The sequence below is a fragment of the Oreochromis niloticus genome, linkage group LG3, assembly GCF_001858045.2.
Source record: "Oreochromis niloticus isolate F11D_XX linkage group LG3, O_niloticus_UMD_NMBU, whole genome shotgun sequence".
NCBI lineage: Eukaryota > Metazoa > Chordata > Actinopteri > Cichliformes > Cichlidae > Oreochromis > Oreochromis niloticus.
Window position 1 is genome coordinate 17,152,016 of NC_031967.2, and position 19,639 is coordinate 17,171,654.

The following is a 19,639-nucleotide window of genomic DNA, read 5'->3' on the forward strand; positions in this document are numbered from 1 at the left end:
CTCTATATACTGGACTGTATGTAGCGGAGATGACAATAAAGTTTACTTTGACTTCAGCAGCAAGCAGGCCCACCGAGGGCTCTCGCGCTCACTTTTCGTGTAGCTATAGAATTTCGAAAAAACATCGGTGCAAATTATAAGTCTGTCTGGTGTTTTCGTGTTTGTTGGTTTGTTTTTATTTTGTTTTATTTTGCGAGTTGGTTATTAGATGCTGCGCCAGCCAGAGAATCCCCCGCCACCCCGCCTCTCCTCCCTGTGCCGCAAGCAGCAGGCGCACCTCGCAAGCGGAGGGCGCCCTTACTCCCAGCAAATGGGCGACTGTAAGGAGTAAATATTTAAACAAGATATTCTTCAGGCGAAATAAAGACACTCAAGACAGTTTAGATGGTAACAACGTGCGCACGCTGGGTGAGCGCTGCTGTCTCAGGCCCACAACCAGCGTATGCGGCAGTTCTTTATTTATAGCGTTTCAGAGTATGTGTGTGTGTGTGTGTATGATCTCAGAGTGTGTGTGTGTGATTCTGAAGAATGGGCCCCTCTTGGTATTTGGGAGTGTATAGATAAGAACGTCCTGCTCTCCCCTTCCTGGGAGTGAAAAGGCTCGTAGAGAACCAGGTGCAGAGGAAATATACTGGGTAAATCATATCTGAGAACACTATGCTTTTGTCTTTACTTCAGCTTCACTTCTAGTGAAGCAGTAAAACCATAAAATACGATTAAATGGAAAGAATAAATGGGTAAACAACTATTAACACTGAAATTAAAGATAAACTTTCAATAACATATGAATAGAAGTGGGAAATCTCTTAACAGCGACAGAAAACCAATCGGAGCATTCGAAATTCCCAAAATGCGCATGATGTCGGGGCAACATGAGTACGAGCAAATTTATTTATTTATTTATTTTTTGCCGATGCCCGTGATGCCGCCCCCCCACCACTATGCCGCACCGTGTCGCCCGTATCAAGAACCGCTACTGCAGAGCAGCTGAACTGAAAGAAAAAAGAATCAATTTGGTTTTCCTAAAACATTCTTAGCAATGAAGATGGGATTTTTAACTTCTTTACCGCTTTCATGCTAATACAGAAAAACCTGCAGGTTTCGCTTGCTTTTGGAGCAAATGACTAAAAAGAGTGCCTGACATATGAGAGCAGTCATCGCTGAAAGCTCATAAAGAATCCCAAGTAAAAATAAATAAAAGAGAGAGAGAGAGAGAGAGAGAATATGAGGAGAAAGTAGACTGATCACAAGGACATAAGTATGCGCTGGTTAATGCAGAATGAAAAAGCGGCAGAAGGACATCATAATCCACAGGATCCTCATAACGCAGTCCCTGTTATGATGCCTGACTGGTACCTCAGAGACCAGTGTCACGATTAAAACAGTCCACAACGCAGCCGCTCAACTGGGCCAAGGTGTAGCCTAAATACCAGCAGACAGAAATACCAAGCACGGTTAAAAACGGTTTCAAAGAACAGAAACACAGAAACAGCACTGATCTTGGTGTCACCTGTGTCACAGATTAACTCGTGTTACAGATTAACTCATGTCGGTCTAACAGATGTGTAGTAGACCTGCTTTTCAGGAGCCGCAACAGACAAACTGGAAATAAACGCGGCTTCTTAGTTTTTTTTTAACACGATACATCAGTCTGCTGATACTTTGTTTCATAGAAAAAATAACCTGGAGTTTACCTGGTGACGCTACGACGCTGAAGAACGATCCTGGTGTCTGCGTTGATCGGTGTAGGTAATTTCGCCAGCCTTAAACTGGTGGTGGCCCGTTTGAAGCACGTGATCAGTGACACCCAAAGCTTCATTCTGCACGTTACTGCTTCAGTGCCTGATTCAGGAGTTCTAAGGGATCGAATTTTGGCGGGATTTTTGCTTTTGGTGGTGATATCGCAGTATGTGCGATATAATGAGAGTCATGGATCCAGCGAGGAAGAGAAGATGTGCTGCCTGATCCTAAATAAACACCAGATCATCGACAATTCTGCCTCCAGGTCTAAAATCTACATAAGAAATACACTACGCATGTAGTTACAGTTATAATTGTGTAAGTTGTAGTCTATTATATGTACCTGTCCACTGGTTAAATACATAATTACATGGAGGCAGGGACCTCACAGCACAAGCATAGTCCCGTATTATTATTATCATAGCGTATTATTACATTGTGTTGTACTTAATTATATATAGTTTTTTGTTTTATAAACATTTTTATACAATTTTAAACATATTTTTTAAAACGAAACATCAAGAAGTAACAAGCAAACTGAGAACCCACCATGGCACAGGTTTAAACGAGGAAGCTTTATTCCTCAAAATGATTTATTAATCAAATAGACATCATTTCTTCACCCCCAAAAATACATGTTCAAAGCACCATATCGGACAGAAGCTGTCAATTCAGCTCGGTGGAGTGGGTGATTAAAATGAAGCAGTTCGCTACAAGTTAAAGATTCAAGCTGCTCTTCACCAGATGTCACCAAAGAGGACTGTGTTGAGCTTTGAGTAATGAACCGTTTTCCAATACAAGCTTCATTTGGGCATCACTGCTGTTCGGTAAATGTTCCTCCTGCCTTTAATATTCTACAAAAACTATGATATAAATAACATGTCTTCACCTGTTTATTTTCACTTCACTATATGTACTGTATGAGCACTGTATGATTTAAAACTAAATGAATATGCCAAGAGATGATCGGGCGGAAGGTGTTAATCGGTGAACTGTAGATTCATCTGTCTATGTATTTATTTATTTTGTATATTCCTCTCATCACAGGTGGCAAAAGTACACACATTTTCACTATTGTAAAAGCTGGGGCACGGATTCAACTTTTTTTACTCGAGTGAAAGTGAAAGTAGAAGCTCTGAAATGTAGTCGGAGTATAAAAGAAAAGAGGAGCACCTTGAAGAACTTTTCTTGCAGCTATTTTTGTGCACAACTATGCGAACCTCATGTCACATTAACATCACTACAATCATTGTAGCATATGTCTGTATGCAGGTATGTTCTTGAGTCTCAGTTTCGGGGGATGATCTGTAGTGAGGAGTACAGCTTATTTACAGCGATAACACCACCCATCCTGTTTCTGTGAAAAACTGTAATTAGTGTATGATTCAGTCAGCGCTGCTCTGTGTTACCAGGCTGGTTTTAGCAGAAAGCAAATAATCCAGTTTATTGCAGGTAATGATGCTGTTAATAATAAAGCTGATGGTGTGGTAACCATCATTTGTCAACAGGACTTACTGGCGAGCAGGTTAATTATTAATTTGTAGCAGGTCACTCATGTATGCTTTGTAGGGAGTGGGGCCTGTTAGGGCCAAACATTGCCAACATCACCAGTGCTGCTTGTGTGCATGATCTGAGACAACTGTGCGAATGTGGATCAGTCGGTATTGCATAAGCACAAAGTTTTTTTTATTGGTTTTTCTTTTAGCACAGATTAAATTGAACTTGGAAAAGTTCCAATGACAACAAGCATGTTAAATGACACAGATTTTATTGGCCAGAGTAAAAAGGTTTTCCTGATAATAAATACCCAGTATGCTAACTACACTCGGAACATCTTGTTTTAACATTAAATCTAAAACTATGAAATTCAAGCTGAATTTTATTTTTAAAATATTTACATATTGCAGAGTACAAACCCTTTTGGTGCTGAACAATTAATACTGTTTGAAAAATTAATAACAAAAATTATTAACTATCATATCCACTCAACACACAGCTAAAATGATTGCATATTATCTACTGAAGACCTGCGTGGTGACCACTGTCGTATTGGCAGGCTGCTGGTTTTCCCTGATCTTCAGCTCACGATTCATCTGGCACCAGACACAATGATAACACCAGAATATTTTGCAGCAGTCATCACAGCAAGAGCCCTGCAGGACACGAAAGATGAAGAGGAAGAAGAGAGGTTCTTATGTATTTTGAATATTTAACAACAGTCCTCTAAATGCACAGCTGAAGAATGAAAGCCTCTAAATCATGATATGAGCTCTATTATTCTACCAAGTGTTTTTAAAGTTCTGTTTAAATGCTTAGTAATGCTATCATGAATATAGGATTTAATTCGTTTTATGCAGCTCAAAAGTGCATAAAACAGCAGTGTAAGAACCTGTTGGGGTGAAGTAATAATGCATTGCATTCCATCTTTGGTAGATTGTATGACAACAATACCAACTGATCTATCACTCCCTTCCATGTTTGCACCATTTGCGCCTTTTGGAGAATTTTAGTAAAATAACTAAAATACTAAGTCTTATTATTTTAAATAGAACACACTGCTAGTTAGCTTAATTTAAGCTAAATACAATAAGCTTATCCTCCACTCTCACACTTACAGGGATGTTGTAGCGCTCTCTGACAGAATTGCGCAGTAAGCAGGACACCACACAGCAACAGTCCAGCAGTGGCATGCCGCAGCACCATCCATGTTTACTGGCTGTCTGACATTGCATGCAGGGGAAACACCAACATCCGAAGCAACCTTGAAGAAAAATGTGCGGAGATGCCATATCTGTATAGTTTTCAATAAATTCTCTTTTAACAATCTGTTGTGTAACCTCTGTTTTATATTCTGACTTTGACACTCTGATACCGGACTGCAAACAAAGTCTGAGGAGGTGGCTGATGCAGAAATCCCTGCTGTTTGTAGGGTTTTCTGGGTTAACTTACAGGTGTTCATATCAGAGCAGCAGCCACAGATGTCGGTGCTCCATTCCCCAGCCTTTTGACTCATGGCAGTGGTGGTGACTACCACCTGGGTGTTGGACTGGTTGTAGAAATTCATGTCTGAAGGAAACAAGTCAAAGGACACAGAATAAAAAGATACAATATGAGAAATATGACAGCAGTGGATTCAATTAATTATAAAGGGTTTAAACAGGATCTTTGGCAGAACAATTGTGTGTAAACTTTTCGAAAGTTATACATTTTATAAGACCAATTTTTCACATTACATTTTCATGACATAAAACAGTGTTATCAAAGTATGTTTTCAGATCACACACAGCCTGTTACAATAATAGTACTGAGTATTGATGATACAATATGTATTTATTATATTAATGTGTATATGTAAAAAATTGAAAACAACATTCACAGCATGAAGGTCCAAGAAATTCCGTTCAGTTGGCCATCTTGCAGTTATACGTAAAAAACAAATATGTGTATTATAGAGTAAGTATTTTATATTTACTCATGAAAACTAACGACACGTTTTCCATTTTTCTTTTTAAAAAATGCAGAACAGAAACAAAGCATAAACACTGTCCACTGGCTGGAGGCTTGAGTCCAACATTTGAGTCCAACTCCTGCCTGCCACACAGCCAAACCTGACAGCCTGTAATCTAAAACATTTATAAGCACCTCTATAAAAGCAGAAGTTCTCAGTTTGTTGGTCTGGAGCAATGTTCCCTCTAATTTTCCATGTGTGTCTGAGCAAACACACAAACTCTCTGAGCGATCCCTTGGACCACTCTGAGCGACATCGGACGTGTGCACTGTGGTCACGCCAACATCAAATCCATCCAAGTTACATGGTTTATTAAAATCAAATCAAATTACAGCATTTACATTTATGTTAGACTACTTTTAATTAACTGCTTTAGCCCACTTACAATGAAAATGTAAAAAAAATCTAGTCATTGACCTGTGTAGTATGTTAACACTATTGGAAGTAAAAATAACTTGAACTCCAATTTTGAAAACACAACTTTCTTTCTTTTTTTTTTTTTTTTAAAAAAAAGCTCTGACTTGTATTATGAGTCTGTGGTCTGGGAGAGAGTCCTGTAACTCTCTGTCTGCAAAATATAGTATATAATGACCAATGCTGGGCAATTAATTATATAGTTACTTCTTCAAAAAAGTTACTGAGTTTAGCAAACAACAACGTTTTTTGCAGCTATTTTTTTAAATGCAGCCAATGCATTTTTAAATAAACATTTCAAACTATTTACAGAACAATCAGCTGTTCTGCATCAAATTTGATGCCACACAAATTATTTGTGCCACTCCAAAAATTAATTTCTGTCCACTATGAGATAAAGGAGAACAACAGCCTGATACCTGCAGGCCTGACAAGAGGAGATGTATCACTCCTGTAACACCTGTAACATTCAGTAGTCGCCTCATTGTTCTGACACACACAACAAAACTATTGACTAAACTACACACTAACTACACAAGATTTGCGCTAAACGTCTCAAATCTCTCACATCTCAAAACACCGCCGTCACTCCTAAAACTTCCCCCCGTTTCTTAACAACTAGATGCCAGGTTGCCATATCATTTTTTGATTGGTCGACATGGTTTTTGGACGAATAGGAAAGGGTGAGCGGGGTGGGTGTGTGTGTGGGGGGGGGGGTTTGCTCACATGCGGAGAGTGCTTTCGAGCTTTTTTTCTTATAAAACGCCGTTTTTACCGTTTATTCCGGCAGTAAATATAAACAACAACAGTAGGCTATTCAGGAAGAAAACCAAACGTTGCATATATTTTTTTTAATCACAACTCTGGTTTTACGTGGCCTATCAACACAATTTAAAAACTGGTATAAAGTCCACACTTTTCCCGTCAATTGTTCGTCTGTCCTGCTCACATCTCCAATGGTTGTACACGTTGTCATTAACGTGGCTTCACTCCACATCAGCCACGCCGCTTTGTTAGCTAAAACTCCGGTGTCGGCACATAAGGACGCTGTCATAGCTTGTCAACGACGTTGATTAGCTGCGTATATACGAATATGAATCGCATCATTGGCTGGACTATGGGATAAGGTGGCATCGTTCTAATCCCATACGGGAGCAGCCAGTCACTTACTGACTAACACTGCAAAACAGAATTGTTAAAGTTTTAATTTCAATTCAGGTTAGATTTTTTTTTTTTTTGTGCGCAACGCAGATTTTCTGTGCGCAGAGACCGTGCCAGCAGTGCGCAATTGCGCACGTGCGCAGGTAAGAGGGAACATTGGTCAGGAGTATGTATGTGTGCGCACGCGTCTTACAGGTTTTATCAATCACTATTGTTTTATAAACAGTTAAAACATTTCTTTTAACACAGATCCATCTTCACGCAAGTGCTTCGACCACATTACAGTGCCGGTCGGTCATATGCTTTCAAAACCAATTCTTTCATGTGAACAGGCTTGTTGCTGGATTGATAAACTGTAAATTTACTTATTGAGTTGATAACCTACTTTATCTGATAGGTTGGCCTTGCACATGTTGCGAGAAGCTGTAAATGAAAGATATTACGGTTGACCTTCATCCACAGCAAACAGCCTTGCTACGACGAGATAAGATGGCTTTATTGCACCTATATAATGCGATACAGGGACATCATGGAAGCTCTTGCAATAAAATAAAATAAAATGTAAAAAACAAAAAACACACACACATTACATACACCCAATCAAACAGTGTATCATCAATCATTTTTACCCATATTTTACCTTAAATTACACTATAATCTTTACCTACACATACTTAGCAGTACATATGCTGTTATTTCAGATAAAATATATGGAAATTTCATCTAATTCTGGAGTTATTACACTCTTAATATTACAAAATGTGATCCAGACTTTAGCTTTAAATATATTTGCAATAATATTTGCATAACATACTAAACATAAAGTTCCCTAGCTAACATTATCCTACTTGTAGTCTAATGCCGATCGAGTCTAACAGTCGTTAAAATTCATTAATTTCAAAGGATAAACTGCAACACTCCGCTTGTAATCTCCTTGTGCTGACAGTGATTATAATAATTAGATGTCCAGTTTTTGGTGCTGTTTTTCTTAAGGCAGTATGAAGTGCATGTAGACCCCATGTGCTGCAAATATTCCTTTGACTGACTCACAGGCTCAAAAAGACTGCTAACTGCTTTAAGATGTTCATCAGTATAGAAAGTTTTCCTTACCTTTTCCCTGGTTCTCTGAGTTATGAATAAAGTGGGAGCAAGTCCAACCTATTAATGTAAACTGTGATGGGAGTGGTCAAGCGTGGGTTGAAGGCTCTGCACAGTTCCGGTTTTTGAGGAATGAAAACCATTCCTGCACAGGGTGACACATATTTACTGCCCCCATGCTTTCAGTCCAGTGTAAATGAACACTAATAAAACACTCAAGGCCAAATAAGTTCACTTCCAATAAAACGAGAGTTAAAAGCGAGAGTTACGTTTAATGCAGTTCATAGTGTATGCTTATTATTACTTTATAAAAAATCTTCTTGTCTTATTTGACTTGTGCGTCAAATAATTTGTGGTCTTCTGTCTTCTCACTGGGTAACATGGGAAGCTGTTTTTGGAGAAAGCAGATCAAATTATTGATGTGTGTTTAATTATAGTCATGCTGGCCGGTCGTAGACATGCATATATGAGGGGGCAGACACAAAATGTAAAGGGGGCACATGGTGGCAATGGAGGTGGGAAAGGGGGGTGGGGCGCTCTGGATAACTGTTTTCGTCAGGTAATTGAATTGCACTTTGCTAGGCTTCTACCCCAAGACCTGAGTGACTTTCGCATCAAATATATTTATCAAATATATAAAACACAGACGACCATTTTAATGGGATTCATAGGCATAAGTGCCAAAATCTGTTAACTGAATTTAATGAATTCTTATTCTTACATATCAAATATATTTGAACTCAACAACAACACTTCTCACTATTGCCAATATTAATAGAACTAAAAAAAAGTAGGCCAAGTTATTTAAAAAAAAAAAAAGTCAATTTACCAGTTCTTGAAAAATAAAACTGAAAAACAGAACATAAAATAAAGTATCCATCCAGATATTTACAACCAACAGTGTAAAATGTATTAATTCTTAAATAAATGTGCAAAATAAAGTAAGAATAAAATAAGACCTCTCAAAATAGCCAATATAAATAACAAAACTAAAAAGGGTTGGAATAGTAATTTTTTTTTTAAAAAAAACAGCACAAAAAAACACTTCACCGTGTCTAATGAGTTTGGAAAGAAAAACGTCTGGACTCCTTTAAGTCTTTAAGTCACATCCTGGGCCAGTTGACCTCAGTTAATCACATGATAATGTGGGGCTAGGCTTCACAATGGGTTCACCCAAAAACCTTGGCTGATTGTGACCCACACCCATTTTCACATCTTGGCTCGTGTGATTAGGATCAATAGGGGTTCTATGACCCTCTGGGAGACGCTCCCGTAGGTCTTAAAATTCACCACGTCTTTTTCTGCAATTCTCAGATTAATTTGTAGAACACAACAGATTTAGAATGGAACATTGTAACTTTTTTAATTCTTTTTTTGTCTTGTTTTTTTTGCTAGGAACTGAACTCTTTGTTTGCAGCTGAACTGCCCCACTTTCGTTTCTCCTTAATCCACTCTACAACAACAGACTCCTGTTTCCCTATACAAGAAGTCCATAACAGATTCATCCATATCCACGTTATCTGTTATGGAGTTCTTAAGATCACCAAATTCATCTTTCTTTTCTAAGAGATAACAAGGGATAAGAGATAACTTTTTATTGTTATTGCACAGTCATACTTTGTACAATAGTACAACCCGCGTCGGCACTATGCACAACACAACATAACACAACAGCACAACACAGAAACTTAACTTAAAAAAATAAAAAGAACGGGAGTATGTTTTTATTGCACATTATTATTGTTATTAGTAGTAGTAGTAGTAGTAGTAGTATCATTATTATTGTTATTTTCCCCCTAAAAAAGTCCAGGGAGGTAGTCAATCAGGTCAGCTATTAGCATTGATTAGGGTTATTGCCCTGTAATAAAAGCTGTCCTTGAGTCTGTTTGTCTGTGACCTCAGCAGCCTGAATCTCCTGCCAGAAGGCAGCAGATTAAACACCCGGTGTCGTGGGTGTGTGCAATTCAGTAGGATGCTGTGTGCCTTCTTGAGACAGCGAGTGCTGTACAGGTCCTTCAGGGAGGGAAGAGGAAGTCCAAAGATTTTCTGGGCCATATTAATGACCCTCTGAAGTGCATTTTTGCGTGCCATGGTGCAGCTGGAGAACACATGCAGCATGTCAGCACACTTTCGGTAGAACGACGGTAGAAGACGATCAGTAGCTCCTTTTTCGGGTCCATTTTTCTGAGGAGTCTCAGAAAATGGAGATGCTGTTGGGCCTTCTTTAAAACCGTTGAGGTGTTTGAGCTCCATTTGAGGTCTCTGCCTATGTGCATACCCAGGAACTTGAAACTGGACATCCTTTCCACACACACCCCATTGATGCTGACAGGCTGGAGCTCAGACATCCTCCTTCTAAAGTCGACTACCAGCTCTTTTGTCGTGTGATATTGAGGTCCAGGTTGTTGTCCGCACACCAATTCAACAGCCTCTGAACCTCAGCTCTGTATGCCATCTCATCTCCCCCAGAGATGAGCCCCACCACGGTGGTATCATCTGTGAACTCAATGACTGCGTTGTCTGGGTGGGTACTGACACAGTCATGTGTTTACAGAGTGTACAGTAGGGGACTTAGTACACAGCCTTGTGAAGAGCCGGTGTTAAGGCTGAGGGCTGACGAAAGATGAGGCCCCACTCTAACTCTCTGAACACGGTCTGACAGAAAGTCTCTGATCCAATGGCAGGTGGTAGAAGGAAGTCCGATATCCAGCAGATTTACTATTAGTCTGTCCGGGAGTATCGTATTAAAAGCAGAGCTAAAGTCAACAAAGAGCAGCCTGGCGTAATGCCCATATTGCTCCAGGTGAGAGATGGTGGTGTGGAGCGTTGTAACAATGGCGTCTTCAGTTGAATCAGTTATGTAACATGGTGCGATAACAGGGGGTTATGACCTGTCACATAGCATTAACTTTCCCTTTTTGAGCTGCTGGAAGCTGGGGTGAAAAGTGAATAAGCTTTACTAAAATCGCTGTGATTTCATCAGTACATGAAACGAGAAAACCGTTGAATGCAGAGTTGAAAGTGGGCGGGGCTTTGTGTCGGGGTCTGGGAGACACAGGTCCTCCAGTCGGCTCTGTGCGGCAGACAGGCTCACAGAAGGAAACAAGTCTCTACAAGACTGAAACTGTGAGAAGATTAATGGACTAGTCCCTCATTGACTGTACTAAAGAGCCCTGTAAGGGACACTGGAGAAAAAAAATTGAAATGCAAAACGTTTGCGAGATCCCGAGTTACTTTTGCGAGATCTCGCAAAATATCCCGCTGCTTCTTGATAGCGTTTCTGTCCATACAGAAGGGTCCACGGAGTAGACATGAAGGAGGATTTAGAGCGTTTCCTGCGGTCTTGAGAGGTCCAACAAGAGGACATCGTGCACATGCGACAAGACAAAGTTACGGAGCCCCGCAAGGGACATTGGAGAAAAAAACTGAAGATCATACAAATGACCCGGCGTCAGGTTTCTCAGTAGGCAGGGCAGAGCAAAATGAAGCAGCAGGTCTCTGTCGTCAAAATCATAGCGACTCATGAAATAATGAGTCGGCTCATTTGTATACCAACAATGATTGAATGTTTAGCTGGAGGCAGGGTGAGTGGGATTTCTCTGCCAAGTGCTGTGTGAGCCTGCGCACAAAAAGGGCAAACTTGAGGTGAAAGCATGTCATTCGTGCCTTTTCCAGTGGATTTTTCAGCTACTGTCGTAAATCTTGTTCAGTTGGTAAATATTCAGTTGGTGGGTAATGTATTATTTCCTTTCTCAACTAACAAAAGTTTGACTTAATGGGGCAGGATGTTTGTTTAAGGGGGCGCTGCCCACTCTTGCCCGGGGGGGGGGGGGGGGGGGGGGCAGGACTAAAATGGAGCTTTAAGAAAGTGAAGTTTTAAACAAAAATTCAGAAGGAAAATAACACGACAAGCACAAACATACTTAAAAACAACAAATAATAACCGAAGGGTTCCTTTGCACAGTCCAGTACTGCTCTCTATAGCAGAATAGCTGTTAGCAGAGTCTCACATCTTTACTGCGTGATCATTTTACAGCTGTGTCGTACTGTCTTGACAGTATACTGCATATGTTATTTATGCTATGAAGTTGATATGAAGTTGGATTTCAGTGAATGAATCTAAGCATCATCAACTAAATGATCAATCTCTGCTACGCTTTAAGTAACCTAACTCTGACCGTGAGAACCACAACCACTGAGCACGAGTCACACGCTGTTTACTTTACAGTGTTTACTGTTACTGTTTATTTTAAATCCTTTACAGTACTGGAGAGTACTTTCATGCAACCTTTAAATAGCGCAATGTTTGATTACCTAGTTTGTTTTGCAGGACGTTTCGCATGTACAGAGCCATATCCTTACCTTCCTCTCCTCTCCTGTCCTGTCTTTCTTATCTTTATCTGTCTCTGAATGAAGTTAGCTCTCTTTCTCTCTTTTTTCGCCAAAAAAACTGGCTCACTTTATAACTCCTGTCAACGACGCTATAAATTATCCATAAATGATGTGGTTTTGCCTCTTTTATCACTTTGTATACACCATTAGGACTGTCTTCCATGTGTTACTGTTTAGGCTCAAATCGGTTTGACGTTTGATGACGTGCAATAACTCTCCTCAAATGTCTTTAATCTTTTTTTACATTTAGAAGCATTAAAAAAATATATATATACTAGTAACATGAAACAGTCATTACAGTTTTTTCTGATTGCTTAAGCACATTTTTTGTAACTATTGGCTATTTTTGCAAAACTCTACACACAAATAAGAAAACCTGTCACCCAATTATCAAAACATTGTAGTTCTCTTGCAAAAGCGAACACAGCTAGATTAACTCTTCACACCTTCGTAAAAATGGTGTTTTCGTATCAAACAGTACACACAAGCCATCATCTACTAAGCACACAATGCGCCAACTACACACTGATGGTATGAATACAAAACACATCTGACTTTTGCTGTGTGCACAAGGTAGGCCATGTCAGTTTGAGCTCATACTTTTGTCATAGATCCATAAGCATAGAGGGATCCAAACTTCAAGTACTGGTGTTTATTCACACACATCAAAACAAACACAAGTGTTTATTTCCAAGTATAGGACTATTTGCAATCACCATATTGACTATATGGGTTTCTTGGTCTGCAGTGAACATTCTTCCTCTGCCCCAGCATCTGGTCGTCTAGCAATTCTGTAAAGTAACAATTTCAGTATTTTTACATCTATGGTATTTTTGTGTTTCTCATTAGAATATGGCAGTGCTACAAGTCTTAGTGCAGAGTGACTGTACTAACCGATTCTGATTTCGAAGTGTCCTTATGATGCTTGCTACAGTGTAGCAGCTCGAGTTAGGCTGAACCCGTTGGCCAGCTTCCCTCAGGGTCACTCCATGGTTGATTACATGGTCCACTATTGTAGCTCTGATGTCATCAGCAATTCTATTTCTTACTCTTCTTACCCTTCCTCTCCCCCCTCCTCGTCCTCCTTCCCCCCCTCCTCATCCTCCTCTTGCTCCTCCTTGTCCTTGTTGTCCTCTTCATCCTACTTCTTCACCTCCACGTCCTGTTCCTCGGCCTCCTCTACTTCTCACTCTTCCTGCTCCCTCCACTGTACTCCACACACAGAGCTTACCTGTATTATAGTGCTTAGGCTGATTGCAAAGTGAACTAATTATCTAAAAAAGTTTTCACATGTGAAAGTGTGCCAGACAGTTGGCAAAATAGCATAAATAATGGCCATGAATGTGTATAGTTTTGCTAGGAGTGTGTTGGAAATTTGGTAATTGAGTGTAAGCAGTGAATTGTGCCTACAGTTTTGCAAAGTGTGTGTTACAAAATGGCAAACTGAGTGCAAAGCAGTGTTTGTGCTTTTAGTTTTGCAAACTCAGTGAGTGGTTTTGCTATAAGTATTAATAGTTTTAGAAATTGTGCTATAAGAATCACAGTTAGGGTTTAAGCGTTCAGAAAAAACTGTAATAGGCAGAGTTGCATCATCCTGTCTTCTTTGATCAAAGACTCCTTTGCGCAGCCAAACACTGCCCTCTACAGTTAAACACATGTCAGCACAGCCGCACATTCTTTATTTCAGAATCAGAATACTTTATTAATCCCTAAGAAAATTATGTAAAGTGCTCTGATCAGTTATTTCTTGATCGTTTGTAACTTGTGTTTAACCTCCAGTAGCTGTTTAGAAAACAGATGGTTAATATCAAATTTCCTTATGTTCTCTGAGGAGGCTGGGGGTGATTATCACCTGCTGCTCCAGAGTTGCATGCTGGGCCTTTATTCCCCATTTCCTGTCTCTTTGACAAAAAAAATAAATAAATTATTTGTTGACATGTCTCTTTTAATCTTTGAATTGATTCTTGCATCTTGCGTGGGACCTATGAGTACACTGTATGTAAAATAAAATGAAATAAAATTAAAAATAAATGTAAAAAGCAGTTACATTCCCAGTTATTCTGAAAATATCCTCCCAATAGAACATCTTGTTGGGTATTTTGTTACTCAGATATATGTCATTGTGAGCTGCATGTCTTGAGTCTTTAGTTTCTAGTCAAAGAACAAAGCGATAACTCCCAGTTTTTGTGTATATGAGCAGAAACATGGTCGAGTTACTAAAGTTCAGGGGTTTGTGAATAAACTCCAAAACAGGTGATCCTAGCTGTTGTGTACAACAGTCACGCTGTCAGATTTTCATTACAAGTTACTAAGTTATCACAACCAAAATTCTATTTTATTTAATTCTTTGTGATATCTGTAGAGCTAGTGAGGGGCAAAAAGAAAGAAAAAGGCAAAATCTCATTAGTAATTACTTTATAATAAACGATCACCATCTCATCCTGGTCAGAGAACATGACAAGATTTAACATTAACTACGAAGTGCATTAACTACTACAGGTTAGACACACCTAAAATCATCAAGAAAAGAACATGGGGCTGTGATAACATCTGTTTTGCTGCAGAGGGCAGTTTTGTCTGTATAATAAAGTCTTTCAATGATTTATATGCCATATACATGTTTTCTGTTTAAGTGGAAAATTTTCCCAATTTTCCAATATAATTTTTTTCATCTACCTTCATTAACCTGGAAAACATCAGGTTAACGAAGGTGGAAGGTGCTGCTGTAGGTGGACCACATACATTTCCGGTTCTGACAGGAACAATATATCAATAAAATGAAAAAAAAAAAAAAACCTGCATCAGAGAAATTTTCCATCATTTCATCACATGATGACAGTAAAGGGAATGTGTAATCATAGCTGTATCAGGTGCTCTGGCGTTGATCCTGTGGAGTTGGTATCTGTTTTCTCAAATGAACAAAATCCTTCAGAAAATGTTTAGTAACGATCAGAGATGGCAACATAAAACAGCTGTGACTGTGACGTCAAGACTTCTGGAAAAAATGTAGCTCAAACCTGCGGAGTTGTGTATGGGTGGGCGCCGTCAAAATATTCCAATAAACTGATGAACTGTTTTGTGTCGCAGTTGTTGTTGTCAGTGTAACACTGAAATCACCTGAAATAAATTTTGTTGTCATTTGGAATGGAAGGTGGAAAGAAGTCTTACTTTAGGGGGATGATCTGTGGAGTAAATTAATACAGCAGAAGATAGATATAGATATAATTCCCAAATGTAAACATTCAAAACTCAGATAACTGTCAAACAACACATTATATGTCACATTGATCTTACCACCCATCCTGCTTGAACAAGTACTGCAGCATTCACAACTTTAATTAGTGTAAAATGTTTCAAGCATTTCAAGATCTGATATCCTTAGCCCTATCCAGGGTTTACTCCGCCTCTCACCCTTTGGTAGCTGGGATATGCTCCAGCACACCTACAACCCTGATAAAGATAAATGGATGGATGGATGGATGGAGATCTGTTATCTCCGTATTGGTGTAGTTTCTACATCTTCATAACAGTGTTGGTCCAGGATCAACATTGCATATTTTCCGTTCTTATTTCTCCACATTCCAAAGCTATGACATCAAAACAACATGATTGATCAGTTGCAATTTTGTCCCTAGAACAGCACAGTTATGATGCTGGTGGATATCAGATACACCATGTTTCAGTGAAATCTGCTCTGTTACTGCTGTCATTAAGCCAGGTTTCAGCAGAAAGCAAAGAATCTAGTTTATTGCAGGTAATTATGTTGTTAAAAATAAAGCTGATGACGTGGTAACCATCATTTGTCATGTAGCCTTTCCTGGAAAGTAAAATAGTATTTACTGACTGCCGCAACCTGCATAAAAATCATAAAAGAGGGAATAAAGATGATGAGCCTGTTAATTATTCATTTGTAGCACGTCACTCGTGTCCTTTGTAGGGAGTGGGGCCTGTTTGGGTCAAACATTGTCAGCGTCACCGGTTCCGCTTGTGCGCGTGATCTGAGACAACCGCCTGGTTTAAGGATCTGTGACTGTAGACCAGTAGGTGTTTGTGTTTAGACCTTTGAGGAATGGTGGAAGGTTTTAAGAAACATGTCTCCACAGTTGTGCAAAAAAAAAAGTACAACAATGCCTCGTATAGTAGTGAATATGAATACTTTTTATTTTTGCACAGGTGAAACTCAATTTGGACAAAGTTACTATAAGCGTGAGCATGTTAAATGATACAGATTTTATTGAAAAAAATGATGATGATATATGCAGTATGCTAACAAAACTCAAAACATCTGATTTAAACATATAATCTAAAGCTATAAAATCTGGCTTTAGATTATTTGAAACAGCTATATATGAAATGTTGCAAAAAAGAAAGCAGATCACATGCCAGGCTACATTTTCAGATTTTCACCTCATGCTGAAGAAACAGAAGTAATATTTTCGTATGTGTTTCATCACTGTAAAATCTTTTTGAAAAATATCTTTGTCATTTTCACTCAACACACAGCTAAAATGATTGCATATTATCCACGGATGACCTGCGTGGTGACCACCGTCGAGGCGGCAGGGTACTGGTTTTCCCTGATCTTCAGCTCACGATGCATCTGGCACCAGACACACTGATAACACCAAAATAATTTGCAGCAGTCATCGCAGCACGAGCCCTGCAGGACAGGAAAATTGAAGAGGAAGATGAGAACTTTTTAACAATATCCTGTTAAGTCAGCTGACGTCTGAATGTCGTGCTTAGGAATAAGAATCGAGAAATTGTGTTCAGTCATTTCAGCATACAAATCAGAGTAGCATACAGCATACAGTTCAGTATACAGATGAAAGTAAATTATGTTTATTTTCCATCTCTCTATTTTATTATCTGGGGCTGAGTTGTGGGGGAGCAGCCTAACCAGAGAAGCCCAGACCTCCCTCTAACCAGCCACCTCTTCAAGCTTGTCTGGGGGAACACCAAGGCGTTCCAAAGACAGCCAAGAGATATAATCTCCCCAGCATGTCCTGGGTCAATGTGAAGGAGTAGCGATTCTACTTTGAGCTCCTCCTGGATGGCCAAACTCCTCAACCTATCTCTAAGGGAGAGGCCAGTTACCCTTCAGAGAAAACTCATTTCCACCGCTTCTTTTGCTCACTACCCACAGCTCAAAAATAGCAGGGCAGTTTACGGCATGAATTTGGACATTACTTTTATTTTTAATGCATAAAAGGACGAGAGCAGGATGGTAAAGTAGCATCCAGGACAGAAGTAACTGTATTATGCTGCTAATACAACTTCATCTCTTTGCAAGCACTTGCACAGGCAGCATGCTAACGCTAAGCTAGCCAAGAACCCAGAGTGATGCTGAAGCTGAGTGAATGCTGACCCCAGTCCAGCACCTCGGTCAAGTGAGCCGTCATTTGTGAGCTGTGGTGAAGCGAGCTGCTGAACTCATTGATATGAGCTGCACTGAAGCAACATTGCATTGCACTCCATCTTTAAGATAATGTAGTTCAAACCTGGCACACATCCACCAAAAAGTGGTGGATGTCAGTATCTCTTTGCCCAAAAAAATGCTATTCCTCAAATCACCACTTGAGACTGACTCTAAAAGTGAATCAGTCACTGCAGATTTTCGTGTTAAAAAAAAAACCCATCCACTTTACAGCAGGTTTAGTGCCTTTGGCTCATCTCCCCTTTCGCAATAGGAGTGGGTTTTTTGTTTGCTGTCTCATTTTATGACTTGTTAATGTCAGGGCTCGTCCTGCCATGTTTGCACCATTTGTACTTTCTGGAGAATTCAATAAACAGTAGAATAATAGTACAAACAATGAGGCTTGTTATAGTTTCTAACAGCCCGCCCAAGAAGTCTGTGCAGCAGTTAGGGTGCGTGAAGTTGTAGTATTTTGTTCATACTTCACTTGCACTAATTTACAAATATATCCATGTGTGCTTTGCGCCCATTAAAAGCTGCACTCAGCACTCCCCATTTCATCTATGTGGTTACTTGTGGCTTGATGTTTCATCCACTTATGTTAACTTTATTTTTTAATGATTTTGAGGTTAGTTTTTAGTAAATACAGCTGATCTACAGTCATCCTGAGTTTCAATAAAATATTCATCAAACCTCATCAGGAAGTGTTGACAAATGCTAAAAACATTTCTTGTATATATATATATATATATATATATATATATATATATATATACATATTGTGGGTTTTAGCTTTGTACATACATAGTATTGCTTCAAGTTTGCATTTTTATTCTCTCTTAAAGTTTAGGGACGGGGGCATTGTTCGTTGTTCAGGGGGCAGTTTAGTTAGCTTAATGTAAGCTAACTACTAAGCTAACTGCTAATTACTACTAAGCTTAATACAATCCAACAATAGCTTAATTTAAGCTAAATACAATAAGCTTATCCTCCACTCTCACACTTACAGGGATGTTGTAGCGCTCTCTGACAGAATTGCGCAGTAAGCAGGACACCACACAGCAAAAGTCCAGCAGTGGCATTGCGCAGCACCATCCATGTTTACTGGCTGTGTCACACTGCATGCAGGGGAAACACCAATATCCAAAGCAACCTTGAAGAAAAATGTGCGGAAATGCCATATTACCCCAGTTTTTAATAAATTCTCCTTTAACAATCTCTTGTGTAACCTCTGCTTTATATCCTGACAGACACTCTGATACCTGACTGCAAACAAAGTCTGAGGAGGTGGTTGATGCAGAAATCCCTGCTGTTTGTAAGGTTTTCTGGGTTCACTTACAGGTGTTCATATCAGAGCAGCAGTCACAGATGCCGGTGCTCCATTGCCCAGACTGTTGACTCATTGCAGTGGTGGTGACTATCACCTGGGTGGTTGATTGCTGGAAGGCCATTCCTGGAGCAAACAAAGTAGAAAAGGAAACATAGAGTGAAGAGTTTGCTGTTGTTGCTGCTTCGTCTTCTTCCTGGAAGGTTGCCGGTTCGAGCCCCGGCTTGGACAGTCTCGGTCGTTGTGTCCTTGGGCATGACACTTCACCCGTTGCCTACTGGTGGTGGTCAGAGGGGTCGGTGGCGCCAGTGTCCGGCAGCCTCGCCTCTGTCAGTGCGCCCCAGGGTGGCTGTGGCTACAATGTAGCTTGCCATCACCAGTGTGTGAATGGGTGGATGACTGGATGTATAAAGCGCTTTGGGGTCCTTAGGGACAAGTAAAGCGCTATACAAATACAGGCCATTTACCATTTTATGCCTTATTTCATTGTATTTATTCTTCTATGGTTTTCTCTTGTTCAGTCACTAACTTGTAAAGAGTTTTGGTCAGCTGTTGCTTTTAAATGTGATGTAGAGATGAAATT

At 39.7% G+C, this 19,639-nt stretch overlaps 1 protein-coding gene across 1 annotated transcript; it reads right to left on the reverse strand.

The window, feature by feature from the left end:
* Positions 1-3,404: 3,404 nt before the first annotated feature.
* LOC102080273 (placenta-specific gene 8 protein-like) lies at positions 3,405-7,958 on the reverse strand. Its single transcript, XM_013266590.3, has 4 exons — positions 7,934-7,958; positions 4,690-4,806; positions 4,356-4,501; positions 3,405-3,893 (listed from the first exon to the last, which is right to left on the reverse strand). The coding sequence occupies exons 2-4, from the start codon at positions 4,802-4,804 to the stop codon at positions 3,753-3,755; spliced, it is 402 nt and encodes a 133-aa protein (XP_013122044.1). The 5' UTR covers positions 4,805-4,806; positions 7,934-7,958; the 3' UTR covers positions 3,405-3,752.
* Between the last annotated feature and the right edge of the window lie 11,681 nt (positions 7,959-19,639).

Coding starts and splice junctions, on each gene's coding strand:
- LOC102080273 (XM_013266590.3), bottom strand. CDS start 4,804: ATGAATTTCTACAACCAGTCCAACACCCAGGTGGTAGTCACCACCACT. Junction 4,502..4,689: donor CTGCTCTGATATGAACACCT/GTAAGTTAACCC, acceptor TTTTTCTTCAAG/GTTGCTTCGGATGTTGGTGT. Junction 3,894..4,355: donor GAGAGCGCTACAACATCCCT/GTAAGTGTGAGA, acceptor CGTGTCCTGCAG/GGCTCTTGCTGTGATGACTG.